We start from the raw sequence: 12,996 nt of genomic DNA, 5'->3' as shown, positions 1-12,996 counted from the left end.
CATATTTTCCCAGTATTCATGTGCTTGGAAATGCCATACTTATGAGTACTTCCAGAGTCTCCACAGACACTGCATTATTATAGCTATGTTATGCTCCACTAACGTCTACATCTAACACTAAAGGAACAGTTCAGTGAAAATATTACTTAACATTACTTAACATTAACTAACATACTCAGATAAAACATAACATTATGATCTTTTTACACCCATTATCCATTTTTAGCTCTACCGAGCATATAGAAGCATCCTGCAGTTTTATCATTTCAGACAGAAGTCCTTCAGTTTCTGCATACTTTATTTTCCTATATGTATCCTGTTCTACAATTGCCAGGACCTCACAGCACAACAGAGAAGGTATTATTTGGATGGTGGGTCATTATCAGTACAGCAGTGCCCTGATACACTTGCAAAAACATTATGTTGTCCACCCACTGGCACCTGATTGTGGTAGCATAGATTGAGAACACCTGTTTCTAATTAATGATTTATGATGCAAAATTAGCATTTCAGAAACCACTAGATTATATTCACCAGCTAAACATTGCTACTCCTCTCCTACCCTGAATAAGGCTGAAGAAAAAGTAGGTTGAGTGGAGAGGAGAAGAAATTGGTGAAATTTGACAGCCAATCCCTTTTAATAAGATGTTGACTACTGATAACCTGAGCCAACTTTTGCTTTCAGCTCACTCTAATACTAACCAGCCAATCACAGCTGCTGCTGCAAACAGTCCGCAAATATCTGGTCATCCTTTTAATGTGTTAATTGTGTAAATTTTACTTTTTTATTTGTTCATAATGGGTGAATATATTATTTGGGTGTACCTAATGCACCCAAATAATATATAATGCACCTAAGTTGCATCCTTTCTACATATACACAATAAAAAATAAATTGGTAAATAGTTTAATATTAAAAACAGTAAAAGGAGAAGAGGTAGAGGATCAGGAAAAAATAACTTAACTTAAAAGTAGTAACTTTTGGAGTTTCTGGATGCAACCAATGTCCAGTTGCAACCTGAATTAGCGCACACAAACATTTACATCTGGGGTAAGTGAAAAATAATGTAAATCAGTTTTTTGCTATTTTTTTTACATTATGTATTTTTCTATGACCAAAACATCATGTTCTCAAGCGAGGAACAGCTAGTGCCTTCTTCGAACTACAGCATCCATATGTTCTTTCTATTTTTACCTGTTTAAAAATATTTTTTGTTCTTTAGACCACTTCACTCTGGTTTCTTACATTTTAGCAACAATTAAAATTCAAAACACAACCATTTGAAAGGTTTTCCTCAGAGAAAATGATTTTAATGAATGACCAAAACACAAATGAAAGTGAATCAGAAATATTGGAATTTCTTTACATATTATGAAAAATGGTACCAGGGATGCCGCAGAGCTGTATTTGAAAGGAACAATTTATTAACAAACAAACATACCAAACAAAATGGGAGAAAAAAAAAAAAGTTGAAAGTCTTTGATGGTTCATCTTTCTCAATGTTCTGTGTATCAGTTTAATTAAACCAAATATATTTGAATATAAGGACAGTTAAGTGACGTTCCAATGACCGTACCAGTCCAACAGAATGCACTGTTACATAAAGTCTTAATTCACCTTTTAGTTAGTCAAAACATCCGGAGGCAAGTCATCATGTTTTTGTTATTTTCTTTTAAAAGAACCAAAATTAAAAATACTGAACAACGGAAATGCAGCAATACAGGTCCTCACAGGCATCGTGTTCACACTGCCTTGCGGTGGTACTCTGGTGGGGCAACCTCGTAGTCACTGGCGTTGAACAAAGACGATGAATTCTTCACTAAATACCTGCATCAGACAAAACACAATTGAAAAAAAAATGCATTCAGTATGATTTTGCACTTTATGCAGAACAATATAGATAGCATTATTGAAACAGGAGGTGTTTCATCAGACATTACAGGATTGGTCTAGAACATATGGAGCACTGAACAAAAAACTTCCCGAGTCATTTTCTGTACTGCTGTGACACTGACATGTATATGTATTAGGGCTGCACGACAGTAGGGGAACAAATTAGATTGTGATAGTTTTCCTTTGTGCAATCTCTTTTGTGATTGATTTATTTTTTTTAAATATGCCAAACGTTCAAAAGTAACAACATTACAATTGCACTTCATGTAGGAAAAAAATGGCCAGATATACTCTGCCTCTAGTAAATATCATGGAAAATGCAACAGTATGAACAATTGTAACATTTAAATCAAATTTGCCGTGACATTGCACATGTATGACTGTTAAAATAAATAGTGTTCTTCAGTCCTGGTCCTGGTGCCCCCTCGGTTCATTATAGATAATTGTCTCCTTTAAAACACAGGACTAGCTAATGAGCCGATTATTTAAATCATGTGTGTTAGGAGATATGACAAGGGGTGCCAGGACCAGGTCTGAATGACCCTGCACTAAATCATCTGTGCTCTCCTTAAACCACTCACCAGATATGATAATGATGGTACCTGAGACCAGTGTTTCTTACTCCTGGTCAAAGAGGCACCCTGCACTGCATATTTATTGCTTCCCCTTTTCTCAACACAACCAATTCAACTCATTAGTTACTTAACCAGTTGTTTTCAGAGTTGCAGTGAAACAGGGAAACCACTATGTGCAAAATGTGCAGAACAGGGTGATTTCAGGACCAGGAAAACCCGGAGACTGTGCAATTCTTCAGCACACTAAAAGAACATTTGATCCAATAAAAGGAATTGAATTTACACTCAGTTAGTCTCTAATGGTGCTTTAACTCAATATTCAATTACATCTCAGAGTCTCATTCATTCTATCCCCTAATTAGATTTGGAGGTATGGCTCCACTCTACCAAGTATCTGTTATTTAAGGTAAGCATCAGTCTGTACTTACTTCAAGAAATCTTGTAGGTAGCTTAGAAGCAGCGCAAGACTCTTCTCATCCAGCGGTGTGTACGCCAGCATGGCTCCAATTCTCACTGTCACAGACACACACAAATACTATTAGAGCTGTAATCATTATTTAAACTTGTACATTTAAATAAAAAAAATGCATGTCACAATAACTATTCTTGTTGGATGGAATAGAATTCTAAAATAACTGACTAGGCCTGTCACGATATGAAATTTAATACAGATGTTTGTGAACAGCTTCGATTCTTTCATTTTAAGACCAATAAATGCCACTGACATAATATAATAGCATAAAAAAGCAATTATACCCTTTAAAAGGCAACAACATTTGAATTAGATCATAGATTGGTAAAAATCAATTACATCAAATTACATGACTGGCTAAAATACTGTTAATTGTTCTATATATATGAACAAACATGAATAAATAAATATAAAAAAAATAAAAAATTATATATACAGTGAGTCCAAGAAGTATTTGATCCCTTGCTGATTTTCTTTGTTTGCCCACTAATAAAGACACTATCCTTCTGCACTTTTAATGGTAGATATATTCTAACATGGAGAGACAGAATATCAAGACAAAAATCCAGAATATAATTTTAAAGAATATATTTTAATTAATTTGTATTTCAATGAGGAAAATAAGTATTTGATCCCTCTTGCCAAACACACTCAATACTTAGTGGCAAAGCCTTTGTTTGCAAGCACAGCGGTGAGACGTTTGTTGTAGTTAACCACAAGTTTAGCACACACACCAGGGGGAATTTTGGCCCACTCTTCTTTGCAGATCCTCTCTAAATCATGAAGGTTGGTGGGCTGTCGCTTGGCAACTCTGACCTTCAGCTCCCTCCATAGATTTTCGATCGGATTGAGGTCTGGCGACTGGCTGGGCCACTCCATGACCTTAATGTGATTTTTCTTGAGCCAATCCTTTGTATGTTTAGGGTCGTTATCATGTTGGAAGACCCAACCACGGCCCATTTTCAGATCCCTGGCAGAGGGGTTTGGGTTTGCTACCCTTGGCAGAGAAACACCCCCAAAACATTATGCTTCCACCTCCATGCTTGACGGTGGGCACAGTGTTCTTGGGGTCATAGGCAGCATTTTTCTTCCTCCACACATGGCGGGTGGAGTTGAGGCCAAAAAGTTCAATTTTGGTCTCGTCTGACCACAAAACCTTCTCCCAATAACTTGGTTCATCTTTCAAATGATCATTGGCATACTTGAGGCACGCCTCCACATGTGCTCTCTTCAGCAGGGGTACCTTTCGGGCACTGCAGGATGTGAATCCATTGTTGAGCAAAGTGTTGCCAATTGTTTCCTTGCAAACTGTGGTCCCAGCTGCCTTCAGGTCATTTGCTAACTCCTGCCGAGTGGTTGCAGGACGATTTCTGACCGTTCTCAGCATCATTGCCACCCCACGAGGCGAAATCTTCTTTGGAGCACCGGGCCGAGGTCTGTTGATTGTCATGTTATACTCTTTAAACTTTCTGATAATTGCACCAATAGTTGTTACTTTCACATCCAACACCTTACTAATCTTTTTGTAGCCCATTCCAGCTTTGTGAAGGTCAACAATTCTGACTCTGAGGTCCTGTGACAGCTCTTTGGTTTTACCCATGTTGAGACTTGAAATCTGTGTGATCTGTCTGATTCTGTGGACAGGTGTTTTTCACACAAGTGATTAGTGAGAACAGGTGGCTTCAGGTCAGGTAACAAGTTGATTGGGAGTGTCTAACTGGTCTGTAAAAGCCAGAACTGCTAATGAATACTAAGGGATCAAATACTTATTTCACTCCATGAAATACAAATCAATTAATATATATTCCTTAGATTTATTTTCTGGATTTTCTTTTTAATATTCTGTCTCTCCATGTAAGAATACATCTACCATTAAAAGTATAGAATGATCATGTCTTTATTAGTGGGCCAACGAAGAAAATCAGCAAGGGATCAAATACTTCTTGGACTCACTGTATATATATAAAATCAAATCAATAGATGATATCACTATTATCAAATACTTGTAAGGTAATGTTCATTTATTGTACAATACGTTGATAATGTTATTATCATGACAGGACTAATTGTGAAATTATATTTGTCATTTTAAGAGACGTCACTGACTTAATGATGTCATAATAATGCAATTATACCATTTAAAAAGCAGTGAACATTTAACTAATAAGAATAGTTTAACACTTTGAAATATAAATATTTTGAAATATCCTACACAAATAAAAAAAACTCCTCTATTTTAAAAACAGAGGTCACATACAGCTCAGGTAAATGTATTTATTAAACATTTAACTTCAAAAATATTATCCAAGTGTTATTCAAAAAGAGTGAATGCCTTCCATAATGAAAGTGACATTTTGCTTCCAATTAAAGAAAAGAACGACTAAAGCACACTTTAAAGAGCATGATGTTACGTTGTCCCTTCAATTGAAACATGGCATCAGGGAGATCACTCTCAATATGAAGAAATGCAGGTTAATCCATGTCTAGTATTAACTCTAAGATTTTTTTTAAAAGCAACTACTCAAGTCAGAACTCAAATTGAGAAAAATGTACAAAGTGAATTATACTTTTTGAAAGTGAAAAGAGGATTCAAATGAATAATGGTCAGATAACTTCACAGATTAAAAAAAAAAAATAGTCCTCTGTGCCAAAATTACAATTCCCATTCAAACACAGGATCAGTTCAACACAACAGTCACGCTCCTTGAATGCCCTTTTCTCACTTCAAGTCTGATTTACAATCAGTTACCTCTGCGACATTTACAGTGTTTATTATGAAGGCAGAACCTGTGCACAGCTTTTACAGTTATCTAGTTATGTCCACAGCCCAGTTAACTCGCTTGTACTTTTAAAAGCAGCACAAGCTTTCCCACCCTGGTCCCAGCGTGATCTCTATGACTCTGTAATCAACAGATGCTGATAAACTGCCAGAATTCACAGTAGACCTCAGCTGAGTTTTATTTATTAAGAAACTGATGCTGATGCTGAGCCAACCTGCCCCCACCATTACCACACCATAACTCAAGCTTGTGGACACAGATTACATTCATTCTTCCCACACAAAATCTAAAGGGTCTTACCAAAAAGCCTCAGAAGGTGTGGGGCTCCATAGATCTGAGACATTGACGTGTCTGGATGGTTTGCCAGGATTTCGGCATACTGTGGCCTCTCAAACTTGTAGAGGAGCTGTGTGCCCAGCATAACGTTGAAGTACTCGCGGATGCCAGCAACCACTTCATTTACAGCGTATTCTCTGGATAAAACACATAAAAGAGGATTGAACACGTAATCACAAAGGACAACCAGTGGAGTAATAAGATAGTTGCTATGAAATCCCAGGTGGGTGCTAAGGGTTTGTGATGTGGTTGCTATAGTACATCACACAGGTGTGGGTTGGGTTTGCTAAGTGGCTGCTAAGGTGTTGCATGGGGTTTCTATGCGGGTGTTTTTACGCCTCAGCAGAATGAGAAAGATTTTCCCCAGATTCCTTTTATTTCTGTTTATAAATAAGCATAATCTACAGAATTTCCAGTGTTAGCATCTGTGTCCACAATGGTGTGAGACATCTCTGCAAAGAAAGGGGAATCGGATTTGGGCATAAAACCAATTCTTTTTTTGTTTTTCTCGGGTTCGTTTAAAGACAGCCTCAACTTCCTGTAATTGGTCCTAAATTCCAGACCATCTAGAAAAGTGCTTTTATACTGCCATAGTCTGGTGCTTTGGTCTGGATCATGGCTTGTGTCCTCTTTCACACTTGATTCTTTGGTTTAAACTGAACTGAAAAGTCTGAAAGTCCGGATCAGACAAGGTATGTGTAAAAGCACCTGTGCCGAATGTGGTGTGCAAAAAAAATAATATGATGAACTAAAGGTTTAATGGGATGTCATATTTTTCACATTATTGATCTCAACGTACTTGTTATCAGAGGTTCCTCTTGATTTCTTGTAATTTGCATAATCCTCCAGGACTGCATCTACATTCTTTTTTGCAGGTAGGTGAAAAAGCTGCACCATAAAAACACAAAAACAGCCACAAAGACAAGAATATTTAAAAATGTAAAATAAAATACTGAAATGATTCTTAAATAATATGCACAAATGAGTTTAGCATGCATTGTAACACCAAAGGCAATGTGATTCTTCTACAAGCTAAGTTAGATTTTAATTTAGAGTTAGTTTTATCATAGCCATTGTAAGGAGTCACCTGCTTCTGTCTGGTGATCAGGTCCCAGTCATCTACAAGCCATGGTTTTAACTCCTCAGGTATCTTTACCTTTACTTCCACACGATTAATAAAGGTCTCTTCCTGCAACAAAGCAATCAATGGAAATCAACTTTAATGGAATGCATTTCTTCTGGTTACACATCCAGGGTACTGCACAGATGTTTTGGTCACCTTAAGCCTAGAGATAAACTTGTATTTGCAATTGCATGTTTGCTGCCTTGCGTATCTCCAGTGTTCACTTAGAGTGCATGTCCACAGAAATATAAAAGTGGTGTATATGAGAAGGAGAGAAAGGGGAAAAAACAAACAAAAAACTAGGGGTAGTGCAGCAGCCACATCAAACTGATGGAAAGTGTTGAGCACCAGCTTATGACTAAGTCCGAAACTACCTGCATCTGTATCATGCGTCCTTGCTGCTGCACAGCAACAAATATGCTAGTCAGAACAGCTGGCAAGAGATCAGCATTGTTTAAAAAGTCAATGCAGATGCAGAGTGTAAATTGAAATAGAAAGTACATCCGCAGTCCAGTGGAAAATAACAAAGACATGGAGTGGGAACAAAGCCAGCGGGGTGTTTTGTCCTGCAGACATCGAACACCTGATCTGCCCTCTAGTGGAAGCCTCCAGTAACATGTGTCAGCACATAGTCAAGTACGTAAACAGCTACATTGACAACACAGCCAGTAGTCTATGCGAAAACGTGGCCAAACAGCAAGTAAATCTCTGGCCTTAGACATTCGTTTGAACAGCAAGTGTATTTTGGCCAGAAAAACACAATGTATTATTAAGATATGTCCTAACATATCAGCACAACACAAAAACAGTATTAAGAGCATGATATTTTGACATCTTTGGAGCTAGTCTGAAAAACAAAAATTTGATTCCATTTTTTTGGGACACCCTCAGGATGTTTTCCAATACTATCACCAGCTTCTCTGGTTTACAAACACTGGACTACCATAAAATAAACACAAACATATACATAACATATATAAACAAATTCTGCACATAAAACTTCACACACAGTTGGAATTAACTTACACTCTCTACAGTTGGGTCGACACGTGCCCTCTTCTTGCGCGGTGGATGAGGCATTTCCCCTGTGCTGGTCCCTTCTCCAGGTCCTGGTGCTGGAAAAAGAAGACAATTGTTGTAGCCGTGACCTCAAATTACCAACATAACTATTTTTTGTGGGTTTTTTTTCTCCATTAATAAGATCTCTGCATATTTAATGAATAAGAATCAAGTTTCTAATTAAACTACAAGGCCAAAGTTGAGTCTCTGAATCACTGGAATCTTTTTTTATTTTACTCTTAGTCTGTAACTGGATCTGTGGCGAACAGACAATGTGTCCACAATTACCAAACCAATAAAATCCACAATGAAATGAGGTGTCTGGTTGGTTTCTCAAACAAGGATTGAGTCTAATTATGGACTACGGAACATTCTAAATACTCAATGCTACAAAAAAGAAAAGAAAAAAAAAAGTACAGATACATTTGAAAACTTACTCTTTTGTTTGTTCTTCTTAGTTTTCCTGAAATAGAGAATAAAAGGCTTGAATTATCTGTTTAGTTTTTTTAGTTATGGAAAAATTGAATGTTAGAAAAATATCACAAATTCACGAGTTAGACAGATCCTCTTCTACAGAAAGAATCAAATCAAGAGGAACTCACACATCAACATTTTTTTGCTGCACAGCAGCTATCTTCTTGCTTGGTGCGACTCCCCTCATCCTTCCCTCAACATAATGGTCTCTATTAAAAACAAAAGTAACAGTAAAAAAAAAGTACACTGTGGGAAAAATCATACAAATAGAACTGTTCTCAATAGAAAACTCAAACAGTGATAATGTGACAAGTGAGAAACCAAACAAGTGTACTGAAACCTAATAAACTCTACTCAAAAATAAATGCTTACTTGAATATAAAAAAGACAAATTAAACATACAGCTTTTTGTCTTGACTGCCATCAATAACAATAGTTATTTTTTTCACCATTGTTAGAAATCTAACAAAGAGAGTCTAAATAATCTAAATAAAAGAAGTGAAATCAATGTTTATACTTTGTTTAAAACTATATGTAAGTGTAGGAGGTATGACAAAAAAAAAAGAGTGTCTTAATGTGAACTGAATGTTTAACATTAATACAAATACGTTTTCTGCCGTTCTTAGCTGGCGCCATAAGAAACTTACTGATTTGCCTTCTGAAGCTCTTTCTGTTTCTGCAGATTACTGTCCACATATTTGAGCACACGGCTTTCAGGAACCCATTCGTCCCAGCTTTAAAAAACAGGACAAATTTATAAAGCACTTTATACTTATTAAATAAAATGCATTATTATTTTATTAATAAATAAACAATATTTTAACAATCAATCTGCTAATACTGCAGCAGAATCTCTTATTGACATCAAAACAAACACGAGAATACTTACTTCTTATTCCATCCACTATAATGAATGAAGTATTTCACTTGTTTGTCCTTAATATTGATTTTTACACACTGTAAAAGAGAGGATCAATAAGGTAAATCTTTTCCACACAAACTTCAAGCACATGGCTAAACAGGCTAAACAGATTTACTGACATGATCAACACTTGGGGTGCAGCACCCGGAAATATCGGTGCTGTAGAGATATTCAGGACAGGGTCTGTGTTGGTGCTCAGCTTAGTTTGGTTTGATCCCACCTGAAATCTGTTATTGCCCGGCCCACACCACAGGATAATCTGACCAATTTTCTCTGATCTTTTGATCTTTTCCCAGAAAAGTTGGGGCTGTGCCAATCGTGAGGCATAAGTGGCAAACATTTTTTGTATTTATGACTCAATAACCTTTAGAGTGAGGATGATGATGATGATTGTCTGGTGGGAAACGTGAAGACTGTCAACCAAGAGAGCTGAGATTATAGACTACATAGGTTGGACTTAAATTGTGTTAACCTACTGTTTTAAGCAGGAAGCACTGACAAATTGTTTTGCTGTTATCCACTTCTGTGTGGTGCTTTTATTCGGGGTGGATCATGTAGTGTGAGAAGGTTTACAACTAACATTGATTAAAGACAAAAGACTGGTGAAAGATTGTGTGAAGATCCTATAGTCTAGTCTGGGCCAGGCATTACATTTACAATTAGCAGCTTAATTAAATGTGTTTGAGCAAGAAAAACAACAAACTGTGCTGTAGACCAGCCCACAAACACTGTTTAATTCTGCTACGACAGTAAATGGTGTATTTGGTCACATACAATTTGTTGCATTCAATCTATCTATTCAGATTTTCCGAAGAAAAATAATATAAAGAAAAAGTTACCTTAGCTTCGTATAGCAATGGCCCATGAAAACACAGCACTCGTTCACCTGAAATAAAGGCACAAAAAAGCAAGACAACATTAGGCCAGGTCATGCCACCCTTACTGCATTTTCTTTTAACAACTTTTTTTTTGCAGCCTTTAACAGGTTTTTCTTCAGGATTGTTGTGTGTTCTGCCACATATAGCATTTTGCATTTAATCCAAAAAGTTCAACGTTGGTCTCAGCTGAACAGAGCACATTTGCTCTCACAATTCCACATTTGCTTGCTGTGTCTTCTATGGGACTTCTTTTGGTTTCCTCAAAAAAATTGCTTTTTTCTGCCTACTTTTCCATAAGGGAGCTGTGAAATCTCTGCAGCTCCTCCAGAGTGACCATGGGGCTCTTATCTCTAATTAGCGCTCTTCTTGCCAGGACAGCCATGTCTTGGTAGGTTTGCAACTGTGCCACATTACTTCCATTTTTGGATGATGGATTTAACAGTGGGCTATCTAATCTTTCTTAAACTACCATGTGTCACTAGTGTTCTCTAACAAACATATGAGGCCTTCACAAAATAGCTGTAGCTTAAGTAAACTGAGAATACATTTCCCAAATAACAAACCTAATAGCTAGCTAATTAGGTTGGACTTCCAGTTTGTACCATTTCTTCATTATACAATTAATTGAAAGGATTTGCCATTTTTTATTTATCATAACCCATATACTCAGCTCTACCGCTTGTCCCACAAACGCATGTTCGTAACAAACGTCGCAACACATTTGGAAATGAACAGGCTTTTATTGCCAAGACTGCTATTGTGCTATTTTTAGCTTATAACTAACTACCATGTTGTTAAACATCTTCAAAACAAATAAAGGAATTTACTAACATATGGAGAAACTTATTTTATAACTAAGAATCTCTAACACATATTTGAAACATTAAGTCCATAAGCATGTACATTGCAAGGACTGTAATGAATTTTGTGTAATAGCATTTCCATGTGAAAACATCTTATCTTCATACTTGGAGTAAAAATATTATGCTATTCTATAATAAATTACAGATTTATCATCTAAGAATTCATTAATGTCAGTATTCCACACATTTTCAAGCTTGGTTTGTGATGTTTTAGGAAGCTTGGAAAGCCTTGTAAAAACAAAATAGCTTACATGATATTTTGCTAATGTAATTAGCTTTAAAGCGACATAATATTATGTTAAGGCAAGCTAAGCTATTCTATTAGAGTTTAGTTGGTGGCTGAAGCAGCAGCAGCAGCAGCAGTAGTAGTAGTAGTGGATCAGGGGGAGAGCTGATTGGCTAACGCTAGCTATAGGTCATATTCACACAGAGAGACAACCCGCCTTATTTCCCAGAGGCTTTCATCTAAACCCGAAACACCGCAGATACCAGACAGACCCGCGGCCCTGCTGATAACCCTGTCCGCTCCCCGGACCCCAGTCCTCTGATCCCTGAGAGCCGCGGTTCTCTCCGGGTCTGTGTTTGTGTTTCAGCTCCTCTCAGCGCCATTGTGCGACTCTCTCCATTAGCACAAACAAAAGCACAGCCCCCCGCAGCAGCAGCAGCGCCCCGCACGGCGCGCCCCGCAGCGCTCTTACCTTCTTGAAATTTAGGTTTAGGGTCCTGTTTAGGCGCCATTCACAGATTAAACAATAAAAATATCTGGAAAATCAAATCCAGGCATCGCCAGCTCCGGGTTCATTCAGACACGGTGAAGGCGCCGCACTACGGCTCTCTGTTGACGCGTTATTTTGGCGCCCTGGACATGTGACCTAACAGGAACAAGGATCTGCACCGATTCAGAGCGTGTTCCGGGTTCATCTCACCGCCAGAGGGCGCTCCCCACTCAGCCCAATGGTTTGCTGGTCATATATGCTTCTTATTTTTATTTCTTGTTTACAGTATATATAAACATAAAATTCAAGTAAAGTTTAATACAAACCATAAATATAAACCCCAATGTTGAATCAATGTAATAGGACAATACAGTCCAACAGCCTAAAATAGACACAATAATAGGTCAAATACACATCCTGTACAATCAGCATCACAAGTACATCAAAACAAAAACACAAATAAACAAACAAAGCAAAAAAGAAAAGAAAAGAAAAGTGGGATTCAAATAAAATATCGATGGATTTATGATTTTTTTTTTAATTAGTCGAAAATTAGTCAGTGAGTGTATATAATTATTTAGATATGAATAAACAAAAGTTTGGAATAATGGTATCATTTTAGCAAATTAAAAAGTACCTTAAATGGTCAGCTCAACAAAGGATAAACAGTCGTTTTATTTTGACTTTTATTATATGTTCTCAATAATAAAATAAAATAACTGCTATATTAAACCTTGCTACTCGGTTAATGCTATTTTGTGTATTTTTATATATATAAGTGAGGAGTTTTTTGTAAAGGAGCCACATTTAGTCCATTAAACACTTTTTTTCTTGTGTATTGTCTTGCTCTTTTTTAAGACTTGAAGAGGAGGTTGGGTAAGGAAATTCCTCTTAAATTCCAGTA

General features: G+C 36.9%; 1 protein-coding gene across 1 annotated transcript; it reads right to left on the bottom strand.

The window, feature by feature from the left end:
* Positions 1-1,280: 1,280 nt before the first annotated feature.
* On the bottom strand, positions 1,281-12,259 carry morf4l1 (mortality factor 4 like 1). The gene is made up of 12 exons (XM_007249144.4): positions 12,075-12,259; positions 10,475-10,521; positions 9,603-9,670; positions 9,361-9,447; positions 8,842-8,922; positions 8,677-8,702; positions 8,207-8,295; positions 7,145-7,246; positions 6,857-6,945; positions 6,022-6,194; positions 2,898-2,982; positions 1,281-1,828 (listed from the first exon to the last, which is right to left on the bottom strand). Exons 1-12 carry the CDS (start codon positions 12,112-12,114, stop codon positions 1,744-1,746), a joined length of 972 nt encoding a protein of 323 aa, XP_007249206.1. The 5' UTR covers positions 12,115-12,259; the 3' UTR covers positions 1,281-1,743.
* Between the last annotated feature and the right edge of the window lie 737 nt (positions 12,260-12,996).

This window comes from Astyanax mexicanus, chromosome 9 (genome assembly GCF_023375975.1).
Source record: "Astyanax mexicanus isolate ESR-SI-001 chromosome 9, AstMex3_surface, whole genome shotgun sequence".
Lineage (NCBI taxonomy): Eukaryota > Metazoa > Chordata > Actinopteri > Characiformes > Acestrorhamphidae > Astyanax > Astyanax mexicanus.
Note: the sequence above shows the minus strand (reverse complement) of the source record. Positions and strands in the feature narration are given on the sequence as shown.